Raw genomic sequence first — 27,457 nt, 5'->3', positions numbered from 1 at the left:
TGAGCTTCGAAAAACGTCAGTCCTAACACCCCGCTCCAGGATCAGGACGGTGGAAAGTTACTTTACTTTACCCTCACTTCTGCAGGTTTAAACAGTCCGAAAAAATCCCCCCTCTTCTCCTGCTTCCGAAGGGGGTTCAACAATTTTAAATGATGAAAGTTAATCTTTTACAGGCGATTTTCTGAGCTCTAGTTTGCCATGTCTTTGCTTTAATCTATCTACAAAGAAACGGAAGGCTGACTTCCTGTTTAGACCTTCCCGTTTCAGCGCCAAATTAAGGTAAACTTTTAAGTCCAATTTTCCTTTCTGCTCACAAGTCCTTATTTAGAGTCCAATTGTCCGAGTTTAGGTACTCACGGGTGATTATTTTAGAAGCCAGACTGTCCCAGGAAAAAGGCAGCGCTCTCCGGCAACGGCTGTGCAGCTTCGCTCCACGGAAGAAGCAGTTGACTCTCAGCACCGCGCCACTTCCCCCTCTTCGCTCCGGAGCCCGTTAATGGGTTCTTTTGCGGGTTGGGGGGGCACTAAGGGTGCCCGCCGAGTCCCATGGTCACTGGCTTCATCCGCCTGTGATTTTTGAATGGGTCCCCGCTTCGCCGTAGCGGAAAAGACCCAATTCCCGTGGAGCTGGTCCCTCCAGTTCAGAGGGAATCCGCCATTGCCGATGGCGCCACCCCGGAAGTCCTCGGCTCAACTATTTTTCTCAACCACCTGCACTATACCAACAATTTTTTTAAAAAAGAATGTTCATTTCTTAACAAATAAATGAAAAATTTTGTCTCAACCTGAAGACTAGGAAATCTTGGTAATATCACCAGGAAATATGACCAAGACTGACAAATTTTAATTGAAGGGGGGTGGTTTAGAGGGAAGATTCCTCTTGTTCTCGGATCCTGCTTGTAAGTTTCCCACAGCTCTTGGCTACTGCGAGTACAGGATGCTGAATTAGGTGGGCCACTGGCCTGATCCAGCGGGCTCTTCTTATGTCCCTGATTAAGGTTTCTCAATGTTGTGCTATGTGATCACAAAGATAGCCTATTGCATTTACGGTATGTCTAGTCTGAGTTGAAAGCACTGAGCCCTATCCAATATATTTTGGGTAGAAGAACAACTTAAGCCTTTGTGTGCTTCTAAATTTCAGACCATTCAGCTAATGAAATTGAAATTGTCAGGTTTCCCTAATTACTCTTACAAGGTATAAATATTTGTATCACTCGCCCATACTAAAAAAAATGGTCGCAATATAGAGAGCTAGGTGTAGACCATATCTGACAAGTTTGGGCTTGCTCCAATATCTTTTTTTTTTAATAGCCTTGTTGAACCTGAGGGCTAGCTCCAAGAGACACAATGTATGGCCGCCGTTCTAAGCTGTGCATTATGTCTGGGTAGTGTTCACAATGAAGCCAAATTATAACTACAATTTTTAAAATGCAATTAAAAAGAAAACCCTCTCTCTCCTGTATGTATTTTCATCAATGCTTTACCAGGAAAAAATTGTTAAGAGGACCCAGTGGCAAGTTTTTGTTCATAATTACTGCTATTGCACAGCTAAACTACAGAAAGAATAAAAATTATATGCTTAATTGCACGTCTCATACACATTCTTGGAATGAATGTTACTGAGCTGAACACACTTGGCTATATTGTTCCTTTTCAATAGAGAAATGTGAGACTAGCTTTCAGAACCAAGCCTGGGAGGGAGGGTTTGTGTGAATCATATCGCCGCAGGCATAGCAGTTTTCAACACACTATTGTTAGAAGTTTCTAATTGTCACTTTTCACAGGAGTGTTATGCAGTTGTTCTTCTTCCCCACTGACAAAGGTTCAAGGGGAAGTTCAAAATCCCAAAAGACATTTTTGTCGTATAAATTCAACTCTCCAATTTTCCAGATCACTACTGGATTCCATTATTATTACTGTTGTGTTTTTTTTTACTACCAGCTGAAATAATAAGTCCCTAATTTCAGTATTGAAAAAAACCAAATGAAAACTATTTTTGTTATTCTGAATCAATAAAGAAGAATATCTAAAGACATTATCCACTACGGGGTGATTCGGAATAAATATAAAGAGGGCTTTTGATTGTATCACACCAGGTATGATACACTGTCCCCAAGAAGCTTTCCCTGAACTGAACTTCAGTTGCATGGTGAAAGACTTATTATTTATCAAGGCATGCTGTATTTTGGATCTTATCTGCTGCCTTTATAGATTAATTTAGGAGAGATTCCCTGCAGCAGAATTTTATAAATATAAGTTTTATAAATTCTGCAGGGAGATCATTCCTTACTGGAGTTCGAGCATTTGTTTCACAGCAGTCAACTATGGGAAGCCCAAAAGCGAGCCTTGAAAGCAACCGCACAATCTCAACCTGTGATTCCCAGGAACTAGCATTCAGAAACATACTGCCTCTGACAGTGAAGGTACACTAGTGGCCAAAATTGTGAAAACCTTTTGGAAAAAGTGTATTTCTGAGGTTTGATGGCTCACAACTCCACTTTTATTGGAGTAATACCATGAAATTATATATCAATGGAAAGAAAATTTAATGAAGAATGTAATGCAACAAAGATAGTTCAATTATCTGTACTCTATCAAAAGTTACAGCCAATTAACCAGAAAAAGGAAGCACAACTTGCTCAGGTCGATATGCAGTAGTTTCCCTTCATTTGAATGTAGCCAATGAGCGTTAGTGTTTAGAGAGCCAAATCAGGTGTTATGGTAGTCTAGGTTATCAAATTATTGATAAATTAAATAGTTAAAATCGGCTTTAGTTAAAAAAAGTATGCTCTTCTAACATCTCAAGTTGTTGCGAGGTATTTTTTTTTTTTAATAAAATAAGTCTGATTAGAATTCAAAGCATATCACCAGCAAATAGCTAGTCGTCAAGAAAACCCTTAATTAAAATAAATCTACCCTTTGGGTCTGTTTCAGTAGCAGTAATTTGGAAAGGGAAATATTAGAAAGTAAAACAGGTATTTCTTTTGGGTTTTAAAATGGGAATGGGCCTCTGTAAAAGGAGGGTATCCAGACCAAAAAAATTGTATATTTAGTAATCCTGCTTTTTTGAATCAGGTACTTCAGGTCACAGTAACACGATTTAAAAAACACTGTATGAAATGTATAAACTGAACTGTTTAGCTTGGTCACGAAGCTCCTTTCCTTCTTGAATTCTTGTTTAATCCTCTCCCTTGCAAAACCTGACACAGACTGCGGGAGGAAGGGATTTTAAGCATGATGCTGTTTTTCAAATGTTCACCATTTAAACATGTGGCCTTTGGTCAGGGCATAGCCTGACTCCCTCCTTTGGCAATCTTTACAAAACTTTAGTTTATGGTTGCCATCAATTTTGATTTTAATTAATTTTTATAATGCTTTTATAATGTTGCACTATTTTAGTGTTGTTAGCCGCCCTGAGCCCGGCTTCGGCTGGGGAGGGCGGGATATAAATAAAATTTATTATTATTATTATTATTAGAATGTCACTGGGTACCTCCTTGGCCATGTCGGTGTATTTCTGCTTTTCTTTAGGGTCTAGAACAGACCACCAATCCGCCAGGATCTTGGTAGCACCACGATTGTCCAGACGGGGGTGTTCTTGCCGAACAAGGGAACGGTGGCGTTTGCAGAACAGAAGGAATGCATTCATCGGCCTGCGAGCTCGTTGCTCTGAAGATTCCTCATCTTCTGTTTCGTCAGCATCGTGCTCAAGACCATCAGCACCAAGAAGATGGACCTATTTTACAAATATAAATTCTACAGATGTAATGGATATTTCTCGTGTCTATTAGTTATTCGCTCCAACATCTAACTTAATATTCTGTGTTAAAAACCTGCAAATCCCCTGCAGTGAAGCAATCAATTCAGCAAAATGTCTGAGCAAATAATATTACATTAGCTTTGTATTTACACTTTGTGGGATGAAAAATAGATTCCACTCAGAGACTGAAGTGAGGTTCGACAGAAATCTATCTTGCTGTGCCCAGACTATGGAACTTCCTCCCAAGGCAGGCTTGTCTTGCCCCCTCATTAATGGTCTTCTAACCAGGTAGATAGGTAGATAGGGACGCAGGTGGCGCTGTGGGTTAAACCACAGAGCCTAGGACTTGCCGATCAGAAGGTCGGCAGTTCGAATCCCCGCAACGGGGTGAGCTCCTGTTGCTCAGTCCCAGCTCCTGCCAACCTAGCAGTTCGAAAGCACGTCAAAGTGCAAGTAGATAAATAGGTACCGCTCCGGAGGGAAGGTAAACGACGTTTCCATGCGCTGCTCTGGTTTGCCAGAACTGGCTTAGTCATGCTGGCCACATGACCCAGAAGCTGTACGCCGGCTCCCTTGGCCAATAAAGCAAGATGAGCACCGCAACCCCAGAGTCGGCCACGACTGGACCTAATGGTCAGGGGTCCCTTTACCTTTAACCAGGTAGATAAAGTCTTCCTGTTTAAAATGCTTTTGTGATCTGAATGGTTTTAAGGTTCTGCACTGGTTTGTGCTTAAATTGTTGCACTGAACAATTTTGTTGATGGAAGCATGCCCACTTGTTTTAGTGGATGGGCAAAAGAGATATTTACTACCCCAATGTGTTTTAAATATGGGGTATTAAATGGTTTTATTTTAAAGTTTATTATTTTAAAGTTTATTAAGTTGCCTTGGGTGGGATTTTTTTTTTTTAAAGGAATTATTATGAAAAATAATGTAATTTATGATAATTTCCACAACAAATAATTAACTTTTGGAATTTGCTGAATGTGGCAATGGCTACTAAATGATTAAACAAATTCATGGACAATAGTCCTATCCGTAGCTATTACCCATGATAGCTCAAAATCTCTGTATTCAGAAGACCTCTGTATCTGCATACCAACTTCTGGATGGCTAAATGGGATAGAGTTGATTCATTCATGAGCTACTCTGTGGGCACACAGGGTTGGGAAAAAGATGCTAGACTACATGGACCTAGGGTCATGATACAGTGTGGGGCTCGTCTAACATTTGGAAAAGATACTCTTTTTAGATATTACTCAATATGAATGGGGGCAAACCACGATAGTCATGCTGAGTGATATTTAAAAAACCTATGAATTTGATTTCCAAATGGGTTTTAGAAGGCTTGCACAGGCAACAAATCTCCAACGTATATCATACTAAAGCTCTACTTTTTGACAACCTAGGTTCACCTTATCAATATCTTCTTCGTCCTCTTCCTCCTCCTCTTCTTCTGAAAAGTCAAGGATTTTCTTTGCAAGTAGTGGATGCCACTGAAGACACTTTCTCTTTGGTCGTTTCCCAGTACCCTCTCCGTCTGTTGAATGATCTTTATTCCTATTGCTGCCTTTCATTACTGTGACCTAGCAGAAATAAATAAAATGTTCCCATAAAAAACAAATACGCTATTGAACACACTTTTTCAGCTTTTACTACTGAATGCTGAATTATTAATCTCAATCCCCAATAGATAATATGCTACCCAAAGGATGTTGACAGATGCAGTCCTACTACGTTATGAATGAATAAGCTCTGTAGATTTAAGTGGAACATCTGCATGAGCAGCCAAGTACAAAATAGGTAGGAGAATGCACACATTTGTTTTACCAGATTACTACTAGCAGTCTATGGATTTGTGACAGATGTTTCTTCCTTTTTTATGATGTCTCAAGATGCACTTAGTGGTGTAGTAGTAAATTTTGAATCCCAGAAGCTCATCGTGACAGCTCCCATAAGCAACACCTCCAAGGGAAATTCAAGTGCTCACAATGGTGGGGAATCTTCAGCTCTTGGGACTAATTAGGCCCAATATGTATCCCAGTTTGGTCCATGAGGCCATTCCCCACAAACCAGTGTCCCTTAAAAATGCTTCCTCTGTTGACAGGAAAATGTTCCATTTGGAAGAACCAGATTCAGTTGCCCACCACTGATCTATCATACAGATTTGCCATGAAAGAGCAGAAATATATAGAATAAGACACATTTTATTAGGATCAGCATGACTGTAGTTCTGTACATGGCTTCCTGAGTGCAAGTTCTATTGAATCCAGTGGTGCGTACTTCTCACTGTATCGGTTCAACTCGCAAAACACTCTGAGCTTTAAAAAAGATCTTCAGGTATCTGGGATGCATTCACCTTGTAATTAGAAATGCAGGCAACCTTAAAAAGATGAATTACCATTTAATCTGCTGGCATGAAGCAGGAACCTCATCAAAGGAAAGAAGTATTCTACCTTTGCTTGAGTAACTTCCTCATTCTGACTTCCTCTATGCTAATCTCTCACAATAAAGCCTCCTTGTCCGCTCATTCACTAGCCAGAGTTAACCAAGTCACACCACTAGTCACATTAGACAGAAGGATGATGTATGCAGCAGGATTATAAGTGGAGCTCTTGCTTAAGATTCAGTTGGCTAGGGAGTGGAAGGGTTTGCTGCTTTATCTGATGATGGCGTTTGATAGTATGATCTGGATTTTTGCCTAGAGCTAACCAAAAAACCCCCTTAAAAATACTTAAAGCTAAAGTTAGAAATATAACTTTAGGTCATCATTATGCTCCTCAAAAACTGGATAACTTTTCAGTGAAAGTTCAATGCACCTGCTGTTCATATGCAATCAGAAGTATTTTAATTTGGGCATCCCTAACATATTTACACGAGTTCCCCAATACACAGGTGACTTTGGTAGCAATTCATTACTTTCTTCACTAAGTTATAATTTATTCCTTTGGAGCAAGGTATCTCAGTTCCCTACTGAACTTCATGGCACTGGGGAAATATTACCCACAGTGTTTCAGGGTTAAAAATCTTTTGTGCTAAATATAAACATATTAACACAGGAGAGCCTGAAGAAATGGCCCAGTAAATAAACAGTCCTAAAAACATTGCAAAAATGGCACTTCATAACTCTTTATCTTGCACACATGCAACTTTCTCTTAAACCATTTTGTTCACAAGGATGTGAAATGAAGGAAACATGTCAGCATAAATGGTGGTATTACGTTAAGGTGTCAGGTTTTTGAAAGACAGGGTTTTCATAGATACCTTTACCTAACACTGGTCAACAAGTCATTCAGTCCACTGGGTTAACTTTACTGAATATATTTCAGAGCCAGAATGCTGATCTCTCATTTAAATCTCTTACTGGATATCTGTCATTAGCAGTTAAGATTTGTTATACCCTGGTTTTGGAAAGTCTTGGACAAATTGGCTTAACTGGGTTTGGTGACCAACCCAGCTGACCAACAAAATATGACTAGCTAGAGACAGAAAGACTCGTTTCAGATGACTGGTACTGTTGTATTGATTGCATAAATATTTAACCTTTGCAGTCAACTTTTTTGGTTGCTCTAGGTTAAATCATATTCTATGCTTTAGCCTACCGACTGTGTATTTTTATGCTGTATACTTCCAAGTTTTTTGTTAAGGGAGATGTTATTTTCAAAAAAACCCAAACCAATAAATTTATTTTTTAAAAATAGTCAGCTCGCAAATGCATATAAAAAAAGGCCCAGATTAGAGAAGGCAGGTTGCAAAATGTGAATATGGAAAGCTGTTTTCATACATGAGTATGAGAATGTTCATTTTCACTCCCAGATTAAAAAAAACATGAAAAAGACTCTTATATTTCTGTTGCTAAGGAGCTGCCTTTACCTTATGCCACCATTTTAGAATAATATATTTAATTGCCGATGTAATTTTAATTAAAACCTTTTGACATGTTAACATGATATTACCACATAAATGCTAATTATATATAACTCATACACTTTTCTTTTTAAACTGTGTGCTTAAACTATAGCCCTCATTTTTATTTTGCATTTTTCAAAAATAAGAAAGTTCATGTTAATATTAAAAGGATGAGAAATTTAGCAGTAATGTAAATCGCGAAAAGTTAGGCAACATAGTACTTTTCACCCAAACATTAAAACTCATTTTATCATAGTAGAGGCACATTGTTATAGCTCCTTTAATAGGCACACAAAATGTTGAGCCATCATCTGGGGGGGGGGGGAGAGTCTGTAATTTTTGTTCTCAAGAAGGACACTGGGAGAGTTTGCTGAAGCTTCAGCACAAGGCTTGGCACAACATTACACCTCAGCAGTCCTTACTGAAGTTCCTTGTAAGACACTGGTGGACTCAGATTACATTACAATACCTGGTTGCTTGGAAGCCTACATGTTGAAAGCTCTAAGTGAGCATAGATCTCTTTGTAAGACATTCAGGTTCAATGCACAGATGCTGGGGAGCAGGGCCGAGCTGTGTGTGTCCCTCTTCCCCTCCTACTAATGAAGCACTCTTTACATGTCCAACGTGTGTGGGCTGGTATGTATGTCCCAGGCCTACATCATAGGTTGAAAACAGCATCTTTGAATCGGGACAAGAAGCACACTAAAGTGGTACCTTGGTTCTCAAACAGAATCCGTTCCTGAAGTCCATTTGACTACTGAAACCGTTCGAAAACCAAGACATGGCTTCCAATTGGCTGCAGGAGCTTCCTGCAGCCAATCGGAAGCCAAGAAAACCGCATTGGACGTTCAGCTTCCAAAAAACATTCGCAAACCACAACACTCACTTCCAGGTTTGCGGCGTTCGGGAGCCAAAACGTTCGAGTCGCAAGACGTTTGGGAACCAGGGTATTAGCCAGTTGAACTGGTACAATAATGCAAAAGGAACTGATTTGGGGGCTCCGGGTGGAATTTCAATATTTTGAAGTAAATTAATTGAAGGGGGATTTATCTTCAGGGTTTGATGTTTGGGTTTCAGACCTTACCTCTCAGTTTGTGGGCAAGTCACTTGTTAGCGTTGTGCCTTTTGTAATCTGGATGTTATAACACTTGTGGGGTTGTTTTTGAGCTCAGCATTCACCTCTGACTTGTGCTCAGACTGAGATCTTGGATAAGGCTTGCACCTCTCTTTCTAGCACTGGGCAGTTACATGCTCCCTGAGAAGCTGACAAACAGAGCACAAGAACAGCAGCATGCCATGCCGTGTTTATTTCTAGCATCCGATAATTATACTGAAGGAATGGGGAAGCAATGTGCCCCCGCCAAAGCTGCTTTACTCCCAACTCCCATCAACGGCAATCAACATGGCCAGTGCAGCCCAACTACATCTGGAGGGCCATCCCTGATAAACCCAATCTGTACATTTAGGTTCCATTTAAATTTTCATGACTGATAACTACCTACAGCAGGTGTGTGGAGTTTCGTAGGGATGAAGCTGAGGAAATGTGTGGTAGAAGAGAGGGGAACTTGCCATGCCCCTACTTTTTTGAAGCCCTGGTCCCCTATGCAAGCAGACTTAACACCAGTGTTTGTTCAGTTCATGGCACAGTAAAAAAGGGGGGGGGAAGAAAGGATGCTGAAAATGATGGGCAACTTGTGACCTTCCATATGTTGCTGGACTACAAATCCCATCAGCTTTGACCATTGGCCATGCTGCCTTGACAGACGGGAGTCCAACATCATTAAGAGCCAAAGGTTGTCTGACCCTGTATAGGAACTGTCTATTTTTAAGTTACAGCTGCCATATGAAAACTGGTGGCATCTGTGACACCTGAGAGCTATCCATTATGCAAATCACCTAAATTGTGTGGAAAGTTTCCATGTTCCCTACAGAGCAGACTGTCACATGTTACCACCATTAGAAACTGTGACTTATGAATGTATCCTTATTTCCAAGAAAAGGTGTTTGGGCTGTGTGCCTCTATTTCTTGAAATTATGCTTCATACAGCACATTATTCATGGAACACTAGTAAAAACACTTGAATGGCACAAATTGACAACCAGATTCCTGGATTCTCTTTCAGCATATACCATTGACTCAGGATAAAGATGTGGATGAACCGTGTTTGTTGAATCAACAGTCAGGTACTGTGAAATTTTCTTAGCAAATGTCCAGACCACAGTTTAGCATGAAGCTGAAAAAAATGCTTCTGGAAGAGAGCTGCAGATCTGAGTGCAACATGAAGCAATCCAATGATTAATGAACTATGGACTCAATATTCATTGTCACTGGACCTTACATGCACATGTGGTGGTTTTGTAAATCTGTTCATTCATTTCGGCTTCTGCTAAATAAAGAATTGGGTGTATTATACCAAACAGACCTACAACCATCTCCTCAACTTGCTTGACTCAGAATACTCAGGACATGTCTATTCCACCAGTTGCTCATAAAGAACTTTTAATGTGTCACTGCCTCCTCTCGTGTATGGAAATAGCTATGTGGTGGTGTACTGTCTTGGGATTGAACATTGAAGCATGGTACGCCAGAGCATGGATAATAGCCCTGGCTGAAAAGCTGATATGCCAGGTTTGTGCAACCAAAGGGAATTCTAATCCCCATCTTTTTTATAATATGTGGCAACCGTTTTTTGATTATATGCATCAAGATGAATGTGTTTATAACTTCCCGATATCTCATAGTAATATGTGGAAAGATTTTTTGGAGAGACCTGTAAGAATTTTATTTGATACTTTAAAGCAACGTGGTTGGCTTGGGAGGGGTTATTGGTTTGTTTTTATTATTTATTATGTGTTCTCATTTTGTATTTTGATGTTGTGAACCACCCTGTGATCTTTGGATGAAGGGTGGCATACAAATGTATAAATAATATTAAAATAATAGTAACTGATGCGTTGAGTTATATTGTTTTATGTGTGATGTTAAAAAATGAAAATTAATATACTTTTTTAAAAAAAATATTCTATGCCATAGACTTGTCATTGTGCTTCTCTTTACTTAATTCAGCAGTTGTTATAAGTACCCAATCATTCTGAAATAATACTAAAAACCTTCAAGCAAAAAAAAAAAAATCTTGCAAAGTAGCATACAAAACAATATCACACGAAAAGGCAGTGTTGACTTGTTACTATTTTGCAACCAACTAAAACTGGCACTATTCTGTTCCCTACATTTAATAGGATTAAGAAAATCTTCACAGAATATAAGTAATCCCACAGCATGATTCTAAGCACTCTATTATTGTACTAGTGAATTTTCCAAAATGACGTACTGCTTAAAACCAATCGGCAACAAAAACTTAATAGGGTTTTCTAAAGCCGGACGGGAGATATCTACAGTGGCATGTGGCTAGATCTGGACTTACAGTAAGTTTTACTCACAGCAGAACCATTGAAATCAATGATACTTAAAATCAGTAATTAAAAAATGAGTAACTAATTACATTCCATCAAGTCCCTTTAGATTCATTGCTGTGAAACTTTATGTCAGGGGAAACTGCTGCCCCCCAAACATTGTTGGCCTTTAGCTTCCATCAGCCCCAGCCAGCATAACCAATAGTGGGAGATAATGGAAGTTGTACTGTGCATTGCAAATGACTGTTCCTGCTTTTTGCCTACAACTCAATGGTCACAGCCTTCCCAACGCTGCTCTATGTGTTGCAAATGACTTGCTCGGAATCTAATTACCTAATTTCCCAATTAACAGAATCTAATATTTTACGGTGCTTTACTGAAAGGGTGAAATATGCAGATTGCATTTCCTGGAGTTTATTTTGTTTATTAGTTAAAGCTGTGATTTGTGTTGCCCTTGTAGTTCAACGACCCAGTGTGTTTTAATAAGGCAGCTCAAATGAAAGTAAAATGCCTGCAGTATTACTAGGCCCAGCTAGCATTTGGGAACATCCCTGCTGCAAATAACTGCCCCACCTGTGTGTGTTTCTGAAACTCCCCAGGATATTTCAGGAGCAAAATGTGCAGATGCTAAACCCACCTCAACCCACTTCTTTCCCAGCCAACTTCATTCACCCCCTTCCAAGACCTCAAGATTCTGGTTGGATTCTGGTTTCATTCAATTGTACAGGTGCTCTGGAGGGGGGATATCAGGTTCCCCCCCCCCCCAATGCTCTTGTCAAAAGAAATACTGTCTCTATGAAGCCAGTGTAATTTAGACCAGCATAATTTACCCCTATTCCAAACTCTGCTTCTGGGAGGGCAGTATGGACCCAATGTCACATGACTGAGCTGAACAGAGTTTGGAATAAGTATAGATCTCTCCTTGTGTCTCCTGCCCTGGCCACTCTCCCAGAATACTCTTTTTGGGGGACCTACACTGCTGTAAGTTCCTGCTGCCTGATTGCCAGCTGAGTCAGGGTGAGGGACTTAAACTAGTGTTATCTGCAGTTCAGCACTGGGGAAGGACTTACACTGGGATTGCCCCAACTCATCCAGGAAAGCCCAAGATCCACCGAAACCCAAACACTCCTCCAGGCAGATCTTGGGTTTGGATTGTGCTTCATGTAACATTGCTCCAAACATTGCTCATTGCCCAAAATCTTGCCCATGTCCCTTTGGAAAATGCACCAAAATGGAATTAATATTAGCAGCAGCGGCAACAACAACAACATTACCCCACCCATCTGGCAGGGTTTCCCCAGCTATTCTGGGCGGGTCCCAACAGAATATTAAAAACACAATAAAACATCAAACGTTAAAAACTTCCCTAAACAAGGCTGCCTTCAGGTGTCTTCTAAATCCTGAATCCTACGTAGCAGCACTACTATGCTGTTCTGTATAGAGAACTGGTCTGCGAGCACACATGCTAATCAGAGGCATTTTGCTAAGAATGTGTGATGGCGTCAGGCCCATGCAATCTGTCAATTTAGTATTAAAAATATTAAAGTCATGCATATGGGAAAGAAAGTATAAATTACTCTAATAAACTCAAATGAAGATAAAACATCCACAGCTTTAGCCAAGGCAGAATTCCTGCACTTAGTCCAAAATATGCAGCCTGAAATAGACCTGATCAGATATATAAACCATTTTGATATGTTCACTAAGAGGAAATTAGAAGCAACACATTCTCCAAGAATCTTATTAAAGATCAAGAAACTGTCAAGGGCATACACAATAAGTAATATATACAAGGTGGAAAGAAATCTGTTCCAGCAAACAAAGGTATGGATAGCATTCTTCAAAATAAACTGCACACTGTTTATTAAATTTTCAAGACTATTGCATTACTTATTTCAGAAGTGTGCAATTAAAATTCTGTCAAATTAGTTTTCATTTTTTGTTGTTTCATCCTCCTGTTACATTTTCTGATATCAATAAAAAGGGGCAGATATTATATGAAGTAAACACTGCATATCGCCACCAGAGGATTTGTGTCAGGGCCAATTTTCCAGATTCACTGAAAGAGATACTTCCAGGATGGTATTTCACATATTATGTTAAAATATACAGATCATATATAGCACAGTAACTGTATAAAAAAGAATCAAGTGTGGGTTTCATCATTCTCTATTTTCACAGGCGCAAAAGAATTCCATAAAAAAAGTTTAGTATTACCATTAACAGCAAGAGGTGGAGCCCATACCCTCCAACATTTACCAATGAAAAAAGGGATGTCCCATTCCATAATGATAATTTTACTATTTATACCTGGCACATCTTACTGGGTTTCCCCAGCCACTCTGGGCAACTTCCAACGTACAGTGTATAAAACATAATAAAACTTTCAACATTGAAAAACTTTCCTATACAAGGCTGCCTTCAGATGGCTCAGGTGTGGGATAACTTCCTATCCTACAACATTTCTCCAATGAAAATAGGGACATCCTAGGGAAAAGCAGGACATTCCAAGATCAAATTAGAAACTGGGATGGCTTCTCTAAATCAGGGACATCCCTGGAAAATAGACTTGGAGAGTCTGGGATCCCTAATGAAATATACTCAGAGTCGCAAAGTGATTTCATGCTCTTTATTCAGCTCATAGTGGTGAGGAGGAATGAATAATGGTCCCCTCACAGTATCTGCTTTATATACATTATTTACACAATGGGCTGCACATGATTGGCTAATTCTGGAATTCTACTGTAAGCCAATCAGGTTGTGGATTCACTTCTATCTGGAGCAGGATTGGGTGGTTCCTGCCAACCAATCATACTGCTGCATTGTTCTAGGACCAATCAGACTGCTGCATTCTGAATCCTATTGTTCTAGGACCAATCAGACTGCTGCCTTTTGGATCCTATTGTTCTAGGACCAATCAGACTGCTACAGTTTGGATCCTATTCAACTCAGTACATAACACCTAACAATATGAACCACACACTTACCCTGTTTAGAGAGTTGCACCACAAAATTACAAATGGCAGCTCTCAACGCAAAGGAGATTGGTCGTTAGTCACATTTTTAGACAAACATTCCCATGCTTCCCTAGAATATTGTAGTCCAAGTGACTTGCTTTCTACATCTTTAGGGCAGCTGCCAAGGATCTGACTCTCAGGATTGGTCCTGCCTTCCCTGAATCTCCCGTTTTCATTTTTGGCCCAGCAGCCATTTTAAAATTTCCTGCAATGCTATTCCAGAGCAATGGTCTGGCAGAGCATTGAAAGGTATTTAAAATGGAAGGACGCTTGCTGAAGCATGTTGCAGGTTGCAGTGCTTTTGCTACCAATGCCCACTAATGCTATAAGAGTCATGTGTTTTCCTGAGGAGCGCTTTGAATTGCTTGTAGCTCTGTTTAAAGTGCCAACACAGAGAGGAATAAGGCAAGCGGACTAACAAGGGGCAAATGTGAACAAATGCAGTTACATATACATATCTGACTAGGGGATAAGGACTATGGGGGAAATGTGACAAAGCTGAAATGCAAAGCCCCAAGACTTGTACCTCTTTTTGCATTACAGAGCCAATGCAGAGCTTTCTCTACGGTTTGGCTTAGTGAAAAGAAACATATTTAAACTTCAGAAGACAGTTACAGAATGTAATTGGGTTCTTAACTCCTGGAAAACTCGTTTACAAAATTTCAGCCTATGAAATGCAGAGAGAGAAAAGCTCATTTACTTGGTACTAATTACTGGCCAGACAGTGAATCAATTCTGTACCATTTCACAGCAGAGAGCTAGTAATGAGCATTTCTAACTTTCATAGAATTAGTGGTCTAATGGGGAACATGCTGTGAGCAAATGGAATACAGTTTGCTAGCTGAGATTTATGATAAATTGTGCTGTCAGAAGTAACTAACCGCTGAGTAAAAGTCTCCCTTGATTTTTTTTCCTGAGTCTTGTTTCTCATTCCAATGTATAGTGTTGTTGCTCTCATGGCTGTTAATAGTGGAAAGCCAAGGAGGGTGATTTGTTCATTAGGTACTGCAGCAGATCTTTCCTAAAGGACCCAGCATTTCAAGGAGCATCCAGTCAAGACAACTTGCTTCTTGAAGTGCTGCTTCTGACCAAGTAGTGGGGAAATAGTTAATTAACAACTTGGAAATGTGCACTTAATTTTCATCTCACCAAATAACTTTGGAACAGAATAATGGGGCTTCCACATCAATTCCATTCCAGACAGCTGCTAGGTCCACATGCAGCAACCATCAATAATATTATATTCAAAAACCTAATCACATCTTAAAGTTCAAGATAACTCTTGGCTACATTAGGTTGGCCATGAAATGTTTATGGCAGGTATTCCTTCCTAGATCTATGATGTACACACTTCTGTTGTCAAGCTGTTTGTTTCTTTGGAAAGCCAGCTGATGGAGACAAGGAAAAACTGCCAGACCTGATCAAAGGCAGAAAGGAATGAAATCCACAAGAAACTTTGTAATATCTTCCCCTTTTCTGCCGAAGCAGAATCTAATGATTACTAAACTAAACTTAAGAATACTAGGTTTGTTTAGATCAATTTGTTATGTGCTTTTACTTGTAACACATTTTATCTTGTTTAAGAGAAAGAAATTGCTTCATTGTTTGGTGCCATTTTCAAATAGAGGCAGTGCCTATCCAGTACATTAGCAAGTTATTACGTGAATACTGTAAAGTTGGGAAAGGTAATAGAACACAGAAAGCATGCCTTAGGCTACAATCTTCCCAGGGATTAAAGCCCACTGGACTCAGGATTGCATCTTAGAGTAGACCTATTGAAATTAATGGATGTAAATTAGTCATGTTTATTAATTTCCATGGATCCACTCTAAATTGGACTAACTAAATCCTTACAATGCAGTCTTAGCTATGCCTACTCAGAAGTAAGCCCCAATGATTTCAAAAGGCCTTGCCGCCATGTAAGTGGGGTTAGAACTGTAACCTTACTTCTGAATAGATATGTATAGGGTTGCATTGTTAGGCCTGTTAAGAAATTAGATTGCATGTGTTGTGAAGATTTGTGACTCTTGAGCAATCGTGGGACAACACATTGGAAAATTAAGCCGTCAAGAAAAGACAACGGAAGACAATGAAAGACAACAAGAGTTTGAACAGCTAAACAGTCATTTGGTACAATCCTGCCATCATAAGGCAGCTCCATCTGCCCACCACCACACAGGTCAGTCTGCTAAAGCAACAGCCAGCACCAGATGTTCTTGGATTGTAATTTATTGCCTGTGGCTGTTCACCATGGTGGCTGGGACAGTTGGGAGTCTCATAAGTGCACGAAGCACATCAGATATGTGTCGCATATACCACCTCATCTGTTATGATAGCAAACTTGAAAGATAGGGTATTCTCATAATCAAGAAATGTACACAGAATGGATGTTGGCAGACTAACTCTGCGTTACACAGATGTCTGCAAACGTGGCATGAAGGCTGACAACATTAACCCCGCCATGTGGGAATCCCGTGCAGATGATGGCAGTGCCTGGAGACAGGCGGTCAGGTTGTGTATCCACAGCAGTGATCAGAGGAGGAATAACCACTGTGAGGAGCGCAGAGAGAGAAGAAACGCCATGGTGCACCTGTAGCAGCAAAACCAGACACCTTCATCTGCCCCACCTGCACTAAAACAGGTCTGTCCTGTATCAATCTCTACAGCCACAGCAGGCGCCGTAACTCTCCAACGACTTGACTTTATCACCAAAGACACTCTCTTCCATTGTCTCTTGAGACAGACAGATGCCAACAAATATTTTATGTGGAAAGGTAAAAGAGATGGCTGAAGCAGATGCTAACTCCGGTTCACCCAGTGTGCTTGTAATTTTGTACAAGGTGATGCATGTGCAGAAAACCTGAACATGACATATTAACACTCATTATTTATTTGACCGTACAAATGATTGCAAAAACCCCCCAAAAACCCTATGTGAAACTTCTTTTCTTTTTGTAGCCATTTTAGAAAGCTGTAAATTGGCTGCAGAAATTAAAAAAAAGCATTGAAAAGCACGTGATGCTGAATTTTAAAAATAGTGTCCTGTCACACAAAACTCCTTTGTTAACACACTAGTAACAAGAATGTGGGGGGGGGGGGGAGAGAGACCCACCCATCTCATTGCATGACTATTAGGTGCCACCTAGTGGCCATTATTGTCATAATCTAGCTCTCAAAGAATGCCAGGATTAATATGCCATACAATCCCAATCTTTAGTTAACATTGGATCAACTCCCTTCCCCTAAAACAGTTTGTCTGCGTTCTGTACTGGGCTTGTGAGTCTTTATTGGCTTGTGTCCTCATGTGGAATTCCCCGAAATCTTGGAATTCCCCCAAGTCTGCTGATACTTCTTATCTGAACATTGGAAATGTAAGGTGTTATTTGAGAAGGAACCTTCCTTTCTTTCACATGAAGAACTGGGATTTAATTTTTTTTTTAAAAAAAAGAAAACTGGTGAAAAAGATTCTGTGTTGTCAGTGTTCAGGACTGTGGTTTGGCAAAGAAGATCAGATTGCCATTGCTATTACAGTTCTCACTGTATGATTTTTATGGTGCTGCTTTAGTTTTAATTAACCTTTGAGATTTTCTGGTTGGTTGAATTGGCTGGATAGAAATGTACAAAATAAAAATCCATTTACCTTTACAGAATGTAAACCAAACGAAGGGAACTAAAACATGATCAGTCTTTTGAAGACTTTCGCCAGCCAGAAAATTAATATCCAGCAGACACTTCCACAAAAACAGCAGACTCTTAATATTAATAAACAACTTAGAATAATATGCTATTAAATTCTCAGAGTGAATTTCTCTGTTAACCACAAATGACAACATAATAACAAGTGATGAAAATAAAGGCCTAGCACAAAATCTCTGAAAACAAGTAGCATTTGATATCCACCCACATGACCGCCCAAAAGCACACACACACCCTTTTGCATGAGGTTTTATGCTATTATGTGGGAGAAGAAGCTTTTGCGAGTGTGGAGCAGAGGAGCTGGGTAGAGCAGGGAGGGCCCCAATTGCAATTGTTCAGGGTAGGGGGCTGGGGGAGGTGGGGCAGGACAGGTATGGGGCACATAGCACAGGCACTTAAGTGACTGTGCCATATGCCAGCCCCTTCATCCCACCTGGGAAATTGTGCTGGTCCTATCAGCCAGCCCTTGGGTCTGCGGCTGTGAATGCCAGGTTGGCTCCGAGTAAGACCTCCCTTATCCATGATCTGATTGTGGATGAGGAGGCTGGTCTGGTCCGTGTCACTGAGAGCTGGGTGGGTGAGCAGAGTAGAGGTGATCTCACCCATTTCTGTCCACCTGGGTACTCGGTGCAGCTTCAGGGCCAGTGTTAGAAACTGAGATATGAAAGCTAGGAGCTAAATGACACCTTAAACCTAGGTTAAGGGCGCAACAACAGAATGTCTAGGCACGCTTTTTTATAACAAGAATACAACACTGAAAATGAATGAACTGCAGCTAAAATATTATGTTCATTTTTCACATGGTCTAGTCCTTCCTCTGCCTAACCCCTAACACACAAACACACACACACAGAGGAACTTAGGATCTAAGATATTATGCTAAAAATGTAATACATGAAGTGATTCTGACAGACTGTTTAGAATCTGACTACTTTTAAAGTGGCATAAGTAGGCATTTTAAGTAGGCATTTACCTTGTAACTTATGATAAGAATCACCTGCATGCTACCAGTGAAGGAAACATTTGTAGACTCTGAGATTTTTTGTGGGCTAATAAAATCTCCTAATAAACATTATTGTAAGCTAGTAACTTCGGCAGATTTATTTGCAAGGTTGGCGTATGCAATTAGGAAATTTACAACCCAGTCCTTAATTTATAGCTCTTGTTGGAATTGCATGAGTATCCACCCATCCTTCTGTACTGCGGTGGAGCCGCTGGGAGATACATGATTATCATGGTGGTTGCACAAGGCCCTATGCACTTGTAAACTCTCAAGAAACAATGAACAAAAATGGCTAGAGTATCTTTTTCATTAGTGATGCTGATGAAATTTGAGTAAATGGGTCTTGAAACACAGGCTCTCCCTACTCATAAAAGCATACTCAATTCAAGTTGACTCTAGGACCCTTCAAGACTAATGCTGACTTGAAATGGAGTTTATCCACCATCCCTGCCACTTGTTCTCCCCTTACCACTGAAAACCAGATCCAAAGCAGGCAGCTGCCTGATTCTAAGATGAAAAAGATGCTCTTAGGCATGTCCATGAGTCATTTACTGCAAGAACATAGAAACCTACAAACTCCACAATACCAGCAAGAAATGGTCATATTCATCTAAGCCAGACAGGTATCCTCTCTGGTCATTTGGTTTGCCTTTCCTAGTATGGGGACAGCTAGCAATACAGACGGGGCATCTCACAGTGGGTAAGATTCACAGACATAAGCCTATCTCTTTGCAACCCTGTGCCACCACTGGTACCTCCTTCCTTTTTTCAAGGGTTTGGCAGGGTTGTTTCTGCTGAAGGCTGGGCAATGGCAGAGGAGGAAGCTGCTGAATAAATATACAACTTAGTTTCTCAAGTCTCCTTCAAATGGTCAAAATCTCCTTCAAGGTTTTTTGAGCAATCTAAGGGAATACGTGAAGAGCCCAAATTCTTTTCATGGTCTCTTATAGCCCAATGTTATTTACTCTAATTCGCATGGCTTTTCCAGTGTTTAAGCAGATGTCCCTCACAAATATTAACTGGAGATGGCAAAAACATAGGACCTTCTGCATGCTAAGCATGTGGTCTACCAATCAGCTATGGACCTTGCAAAAGCCATTCATGATTGAGGAGACAACAAATCAGTACTACAGTGGAACCTCGGTTTTCGAGCATCTTGGAAGCCGAACGATTTGGAACCCGAACGCCAAAAACTTGGAAGTGAATGCTTCCATTTTCGAACACATCTCGGAAGTCCAATGCACGTCCTCGGAAGTCCAAGGCACGTTTCTCCATTGAAATTGCTGACCACCCATTGCACCTTGGCTGTCAAACGGTCTTCCGGGATAGATTATGTTCAAATACAGTGATGTTGTAACGGCAGATGCTAACAAAGTTGATGCAACTATCTACAACTGGTAATATTATTCTTACTCTTCCTGAATAATAATAACGATATTACCCATTGTGAATAGCTGCATCAAATGTACTAATCTGCCATAGGTTTTGCAGCAGCAGATATCCTCAGCTCAGCTTAACAACTGAACAGTGGCTGTTACCAAAACAAAGCGCTCATTTAGAAACTGACCCTGTTCACATATTCATGTTTTTCTCTTGAGGAATGGAGTTGATTACGGAGGTAGTAACAGCAATCTTTCCAAACAGAAGAATATAAAATAATGTATGACATTAAGTTTTTGAGGCTTGTAACATCCTGAAAAGGATGTTTAACATTTCTTCACAAGGAAGTCCTAGATTAAGAATAAAGGTTTACATATGGCTCACCATGCCTTTCCAAGACATTTAACTGACCATTAAAAATATGTGTATATAGGGTTAAACATGATCCTATTCTGAGCACCCTACAGGAAAAAAGTAACTGGTCTTCAACAACAAAGAAACAATGCTAATTCATCATATAGCATTTCAGTACAACAGCAGGGCCAGCCCAATAATATTCTACCTTCAATAGCAGTGTGCAATCTAAAAGTTGAGGCATCCATTTTTCAGCATTGCAAGGAATAATGGGGAGCAGCATCTAGGTGGCTTCCTATAAATATTCCCGAGGGATAGCTGTGATAGCTTTAGTATAAAGCATAAAACTGCATACTTGTAGAAATCAGAGACGGGGAAACTATGGCTCTCCAGATTGGTTGGACTCCAAATCCAACCAACTCCATCCAGACAGGAATTACGGCAGATGTAGTGCAGCAATATCTGAAGGGCCACAGGTTCCCCATCCCTACTGTAAATTTAGTGCTAGCGACTGACACCGAGTTACATTTTCTATTTCAATTATTCCAGCGGAGAAACAGTGAGCTATAGCAGTTATGATTCCCCATTCCCTGCCCTGTTCATAAAACAGCACATAGCTAGTCACAACCCACAGGAAATAAGCAATTACTTCTAGAAATGTTAATGAAATGAAGTGTAAAGAAGTACCATATTCCAATTGGTTTAGTAACTTACATTTATCTGCTATGAGTAGAGTACTAATGAAGGCAGGACCAGCAGGCCTTGATCTGTTGCTGTCTGGAGGAATCTAATCAGGTAAACATACAGGAACCCTCACTAACCTGCACATTGTGATCTAGAATATTGCAGATTCAATGTTCTAGAACGCTTTCCAACTTTTACAGAAAAAAAGAAGGAGTGCAGCTCTTTTTAAAAACCACACATGAATGTTTCAGGGACCGTATCTACAAGCAACCAAGAGAGCACATTTAAACCAATTTACAATACGTGTACCAACTGCATTTCATAGAATCACCAAATTGTAGAGTTAGAAGGGATCACAAGGGTCATCTAGCCCAACACACTGCAATGTAGGAAGCTCAACACCTGATCCCCCATCCAATATGAAACCATACCAGACCCTGCTTAGCTTTGCAAATGTACTGTTTAGGGAAGCTTTTAATGTTTAATAGACTACAGTGGTGCCTCGCAAGACGAAATTAATTCGTTCCGCGATTTTTTTTGTCTTGCGAAGCACGATGTCGGGAAAGTTTTGGAAAAGCTTCAAAAATACCAACGTCTTTAAAAACCTCAAAAAAGGCTACCACACTGCGTTCTATGAGTTGCTCCTCGAAGTCAAGTCGCAACTGTATTAACGGTGTTAAGAAAAAGGAAACAAACTTGCAAGACGTTTCCATCTTGCGAAGCAAGCCCATAGCGAAAATCGTCTTGCGAAGCAGCTCAAAAAATGAAAAACCCTTTCGTCTAGCGAGTTTTTCTTCTTGCGAGGCATTCGTCTTGCGGGGCACCACTGTATTGTATTTTAATATTTTGTTGGAAGCCGCCCAGAGGGGAAACCCAGCCAGATGGGTGGGAAAGAAAGAAAGAAAGAAAGAAAGAAAGAAAGAAAGAAAGAACGAAAGGCTAGCAGTTTTACTGCTGCACCATTTAATAATTTTATTTTGTGCATTATTTGCTTTGAGTGCGTTATTCAATAGTTTTGAAGTATTTATAAAAGCATCGTTTTCGTGTAAGATTTTATTTGTACAGTACTTACAAGATGAAATAAAGGCACAATTTTATAGGAAAGAACCATAACAATTAAACTACCAGTATCACTTTCAAAGCCTTATTCTGGAGTTTTTGATAATATAACTTAATGCGTCACAACAACTTAATAATAATTTGACTTGCAAAGTGCTGTGTCAAAAACCAAGACCACAAAGCATTGTTTCCAATCAGAAGTTTCCTTCCAGAAGCCTAATTTTGCTAAAGAAGTTGGTTTCACACATTAAGAATCAGCTGTAATGCTTCTTTTGGTATTCTGAAGTAACATACAATAAACCAGTCTCCTTTTTATGGTCCAGAGACACAGCTGGAAAGATCAATTGCTATTATCATATTTTATTAATAAGTCTGTTCTTAGGGTAATGGGAGGGGGAAGAGAAGCAAAGCTTTAAAACAAATAGCCTTGGAAATGTTAAGAACCATTTTGAGTTACTATTAATCTACAAATTGGTAGTCTTCAAAGAAAGTAAACATTTTATTTTAGTTAGAATATTGTCACTTGTGTTTTTCAAAGTAATGGTAGTGAGCTTTATTTTAAAACTGTCAAAAGCTTTATATCCATGTTCTGCATAGCTTAATTTTGGATTTCAGAATCTCATTTATTGATGTCAAAGGAAGTCCTTTAACTAGTTTCAGAGGGTAAATTAAGCCCCTAATACCATCCTCAGTGACCTGCATAGGTATCACTCTCTACCTCCTGCTAGGTTCTTTCTAATTAAGAAGAGTGACACCTGACATTAGAACAGCATCATTCCCCACTACAGCTGACAGACGAGTTCCGGAAACTCTGATTCTCTCAACTAGTGAAAGCATTTTCAGCTCTTTGACCTTCAATTTCTTTTAGATCTGGGAAAACAACCACCGCTCCCCATTGAAACTGAACAATTTGAATTTAAGCTGATTTATTTCTCCCCATCTAAGAATCAAGTGGGCCTAATGAGATGACGCATAAGGACAGAAGTGTCACTCTATGCCCATGTGAGGCTGAAACAAGCCAAGAAGCATCCTTTTCCAGGACTCCCAATTTAATCTTCTTCCTCCAAGGGTTCAAACCTTCAGTGGATACCCAACTGTATTTTTTTTTTCTTTGTTATGTTGGAAAGGAATCTTTCAGAAATAATTTTATAAAATCTTATTTAAACCTTTATGTAAACGGGGAGGAGGAGGGGGAAAGATCATTAAGCAAACAGTCTGTGAGCACCTAGAAAGGAATGCTGTGATCACCAATAGTCAGCATGGATTTCTGAAAAATAAGTCATGTCAGACTAACCTGATCTCGTTTTTTGACAGAATTACAAGCCTGGTAGATGAAGGGAACGCAGTGGATGTAGCCTACCTTGATTTCAGCAAGGCATTTGACAAGGTGCCCCATGATATTCTTGTAAAGAAGCTGGTAAAATGCTGTCTTGACTATGCTACCACTCAGTGGATTTGTAACTGGCTGACTGACCGAACCCAAAGGGTGCTCATCAATGGTTCCTCTTCATCCTGGAGAAGAGTGACTAGTGGGGTGCCACAGGGTTCTGTCTTGGGCCTGGTCTTATTCAACATCTTTATCAATGACTTGGATGATGGACTCAAGGGCATCCTGATCAAATTTGCAGATGACACCAAACTGGGAGGGGTGGCTAACACCCCAGAGGACAGGATCACATTTCAAAACGACCTTGACAGATTAGAGGGCCAAAACAAACAAGATGAATTTTAACAGGGAGAAATGTAAAGTATTGCACTTGGGCAAAAAAAATGAGAGGCACAAATTCAAGATGGGTGACAACTGGCTTGAGAGCAGTACATGTGAAAAGGATCTAGGAGTCTTGGTTGACCACAAACATGACATGAGCCAACAGTGTGACGCGGCAGCTAAAAAAGCCAATGAAATTCTGGGCCTCATCAATAGGAGTATAGCATCTAGATCAAGGGAAGTAATAGTGCCACTGTATTCTGCTCTGGTCAGACCTCACCTGGAGTACTGTGTCCAGTTCTGGGCACCACACTTCAAGAAGGACACTGACAAACTGGAACGTGTCCAGAGGAGGGCAACCAAAATGGTCAAAGGCCTGGAAACGATGCCTTATGAGGAACGGCTAAGGGAGCTGGGCATGTTTAGCCTGGAGAAGAGGAGGTTAAGGGGTGATATGAAAGCCATGTTCAAATATATAAAAGGATGTCACATAGAGGAGGGAGAAAGGTTGTTTTCTGCTGCTCCAGAGAAGCGGACACGGAGCAATGGATCCAAACTACAAGAAAGAAGATTCCACCTAAACATTAGGAAGAACTTCCTGACAGTAAGAGCTGTTCGACAGTGGAATTTGCTGCCAAGGAGTGTGGTGGAGTCTCCTTCTTTGGAGGTCTTTAAGCAGAGGCTTGACAACCATATGTCAGGAGTGCTCTGATGGTGTTTCCTGCTTGGCAGGGGGTTGGACTCGATGGCCCTTGTGGTCTCTTCCAACTCTATGATTCTATGATTCTATGAAATATAGTGCTTCCCTCCCAGTTCATAAACACACAAGCCAGTACTGCACCTATTTCTAGTCATGCATCAATCCACTTTACATTTTATAGTAATTCAACAGTGTTCCAACTTAGAAAACCTAAATTATTAACTTAAGTTGCAGCCTGCCATCTAGTGTTCCGATTTTCACAAACTTTTTCTATAATGACAGACAGCAAATCCTGTCTACATCAAAAACACATTCAGTTCAACTGATTTTCAGTGGAGCTTATTTCTAAATAAATGTGTGCAAGTCAGCAACAGTGAGGGATAAACTCAGTATACCTCACTGAGCTCCACAGACCTTACATTTGAACAAACATCACCATCAATTGGGCTTAAGGTGTTTTTAAAAAACGTTTTGAGACCCAATACGCTGCAAGGAGGGTTTTTTTTAAAAAGTCAGAGCAATACTGCATCTTTATATACTCGATGTAGCATTCAAAATTCACCAGATGCCAGGCACGTTTTGCTACTGATACAGGTCCAAATGCGTGGAGATTTCTGGGTGCTAGGATGGCAACCATAGTTTAAAAACCTCTGCCACAGATAATGGTTAATACCATTTCCATTCCCCCTGTGTGTGCTTCTCCTTCTTGCATACTGGGACAAGTGAATTGTTGTTGTAAGCTACAGTCAAACACCGTAGTTAAGAACATAGAATTGTATAAGTGTAGCATAGGAAGGGACCCCATGGGTTATCTAGTCCAAACGCCCTTGCGATTAGACATTTTGTTGCAGTGACTATAACCTAGATTTTAAGGCGCCATTTGGTGCCTAGCTCATATATCCAACACTGACTGGATGCAATATATTTAGGCATTTCACTAAATTATGAATAATAATATCCCTGCAATTATCGGTAAATAAATAATTTACAGTGCAGACTTATCCATGTCTACACAGAAGCAATTCCTATTGAGTTCAACAGGACCTACTCAAAGTATGTGTATGTAGGATTTCAGACAAAATACACTATTCGGATCCTAGATCCTTAAAAAAGTTTTGTATGATATGACCATTGTAGGAAACTATAGTTTAAGGGCTACCAGCAAATCAGAATATCAAACCAAACTAAGCTAGGGTGTGTGGGGGGGGGGGGGGGAGAGAGAGAAGAGAGAGAGAGAGAGAGAGAGAGAGAGAGAGAGAGAGAGGGAGAGAGAGAGAAAGAAAGATGAAGGTGGAGGGAGAGTGTGAAGACCGAGCTCATTCCCAGACTTGGGATTGTTTTGTCTGAACTGCACAGATCTCAAGTTTACAGATCTGAGATATCACAAGCAAGTTCCAAAAGAACTGTTATCATCAAAGTAATCTGGCAACTTCAAGGACAGCAATTTAGTACAACAATTCTTTATTCACTATCAGCAAATTTGCTATCCAACTCCTTAAATAAACTCATTTCAATAAAAGAATTGTGGTTTTAACTAATTGTTAAGAAATGGGAAAAAACTTTCTAGTATTTGCCATTTGACTATTAACACCTTTTTAAAATGGATGTTAAAATTCTGCAGAGGGGTATAATCCCTTCCCTTTTAGTCTTCATTTTATTAAATGTATTTTTATCCTACTCTTCAGAAGGACAACGGTCCAAGATAAGCTCACAACAATCAGTTGTGAGATAGTTCCCATGCCTAAATCTAAACTTTTATCTTGTGACTAAGGTCACTTTTTCTACATTCATTCTATCATCCTTCCTGCTTCAGGCTTTGGTGAGAAAGGTCAGTGAGGGCCAATTTCACACACATTTGTACCTCTCTACAATAGCTGGTTTATCTCAGGGTTGCTGTATAACATCCTGTCTACACAGAGGTCATCCTTACTTAAATACATTTCTCTATGTGCAAAATAATCTGTGTCTCCCTAACCGAGCCTTGTAAAGAAGACCACAGGACTTACTTGCCTTTACACCAGTGTCTTGCCTCAGTAATGGACTGGATGAGAGCCAACAAACTGAAACTCAGACTAAGGCACTTTTAGTGGGTGGTTCCCTAAATCAGATGGGTGGGAGATTGCCTGCTTTTGATGGGGTTACACTTCCTCTGAAGAAACAGTCTTGGCTTGTGGGTACTCCTGGATCCTTTGCTGTCGCTCAAGGCTCAGGTGGTCTCAGTGGCTCAGACTGCCTTCCATCAGCTTCAGCTGGTGGCACAGCTACACCCCTATGTGGACAGGGATGGCCTAACTACTGTTGTCTATGCTTTGTAACCTCAAGGTTAGATTACTGCAATGCGTTCTACGTAAGGCTGCCTCTGAAGACACTTCAGAAACTTCAGCTAGTGCAGAATTCAGCGGCCAGGTTGCTCACCAGAGCAAGATGGACTGAGCATATTACACCGATCTTGGTCCGACTGCACTGGCTACCAATTAGTTTTCGGGCCCAATTCAAAGTGCTGGTTTTGACCTATAAAGCCTTAAATGGCTCAGGACCTCAAGGACTGCCTCTTTTCATATGAACCTACCTGGACCCTGAGATCATTTTCTGAGGCCCTTCTTCATGTGCCTCCTCCTCGAGAGGTCTGGGGGGTGGCAACACGAGAACAGGCCCTTTCTGCAGTTGCTCCCCATCTGGAGAATGCTCTCCCCAGGGAAGTTCGCCTGGTGCCTTCATTATACACCTTTAGGCACCAGGAAAAACCTGCCTTTTTAACCAGGCCTTTGGTTGA

General features: G+C 40.3%; 1 protein-coding gene across 9 annotated transcripts in view; it reads right to left on the bottom strand.

Moving 5' to 3' along the window:
* The window catches only part of BBX (BBX high mobility group box domain containing), a 131,655-nt gene that overhangs the window by 45,651 nt on the left and 58,547 nt on the right, over positions 1-27,457 (bottom strand). For 7 of the 9 annotated variants that reach the window (XM_081002676.1, XM_081002673.1, XM_081002675.1 and 4 more), the window contains 2 exons: positions 5,176-5,346; positions 3,494-3,736 (listed from right to left, as the gene is read on the bottom strand). In XM_081002676.1, coding sequence (XP_080858802.1) covers positions 3,494-3,736; positions 5,176-5,337 — 405 coding nt within the window. In that variant the 5' untranslated portion in view covers positions 5,338-5,346. Of the gene's footprint in view, positions 1-3,493; positions 3,737-5,175; positions 5,347-8,753; positions 8,774-21,247; positions 21,373-27,457 lie in introns of those variants that run through there. The other 2 variants (XM_081002677.1, XM_081002679.1) reach the window with 2 other exon arrangements.

The sequence above is a fragment of the Podarcis pityusensis genome, assembly GCF_964106645.2.
Source record: "Podarcis pityusensis genome assembly, chromosome: 4".
In the NCBI taxonomy this organism is placed as follows: Eukaryota; Metazoa; Chordata; class Lepidosauria; order Squamata; family Lacertidae; genus Podarcis; species Podarcis pityusensis.
The sequence above is the reverse complement of the archived record's forward strand: the minus strand, read 5'-3'. Positions and strand labels throughout refer to the sequence as shown.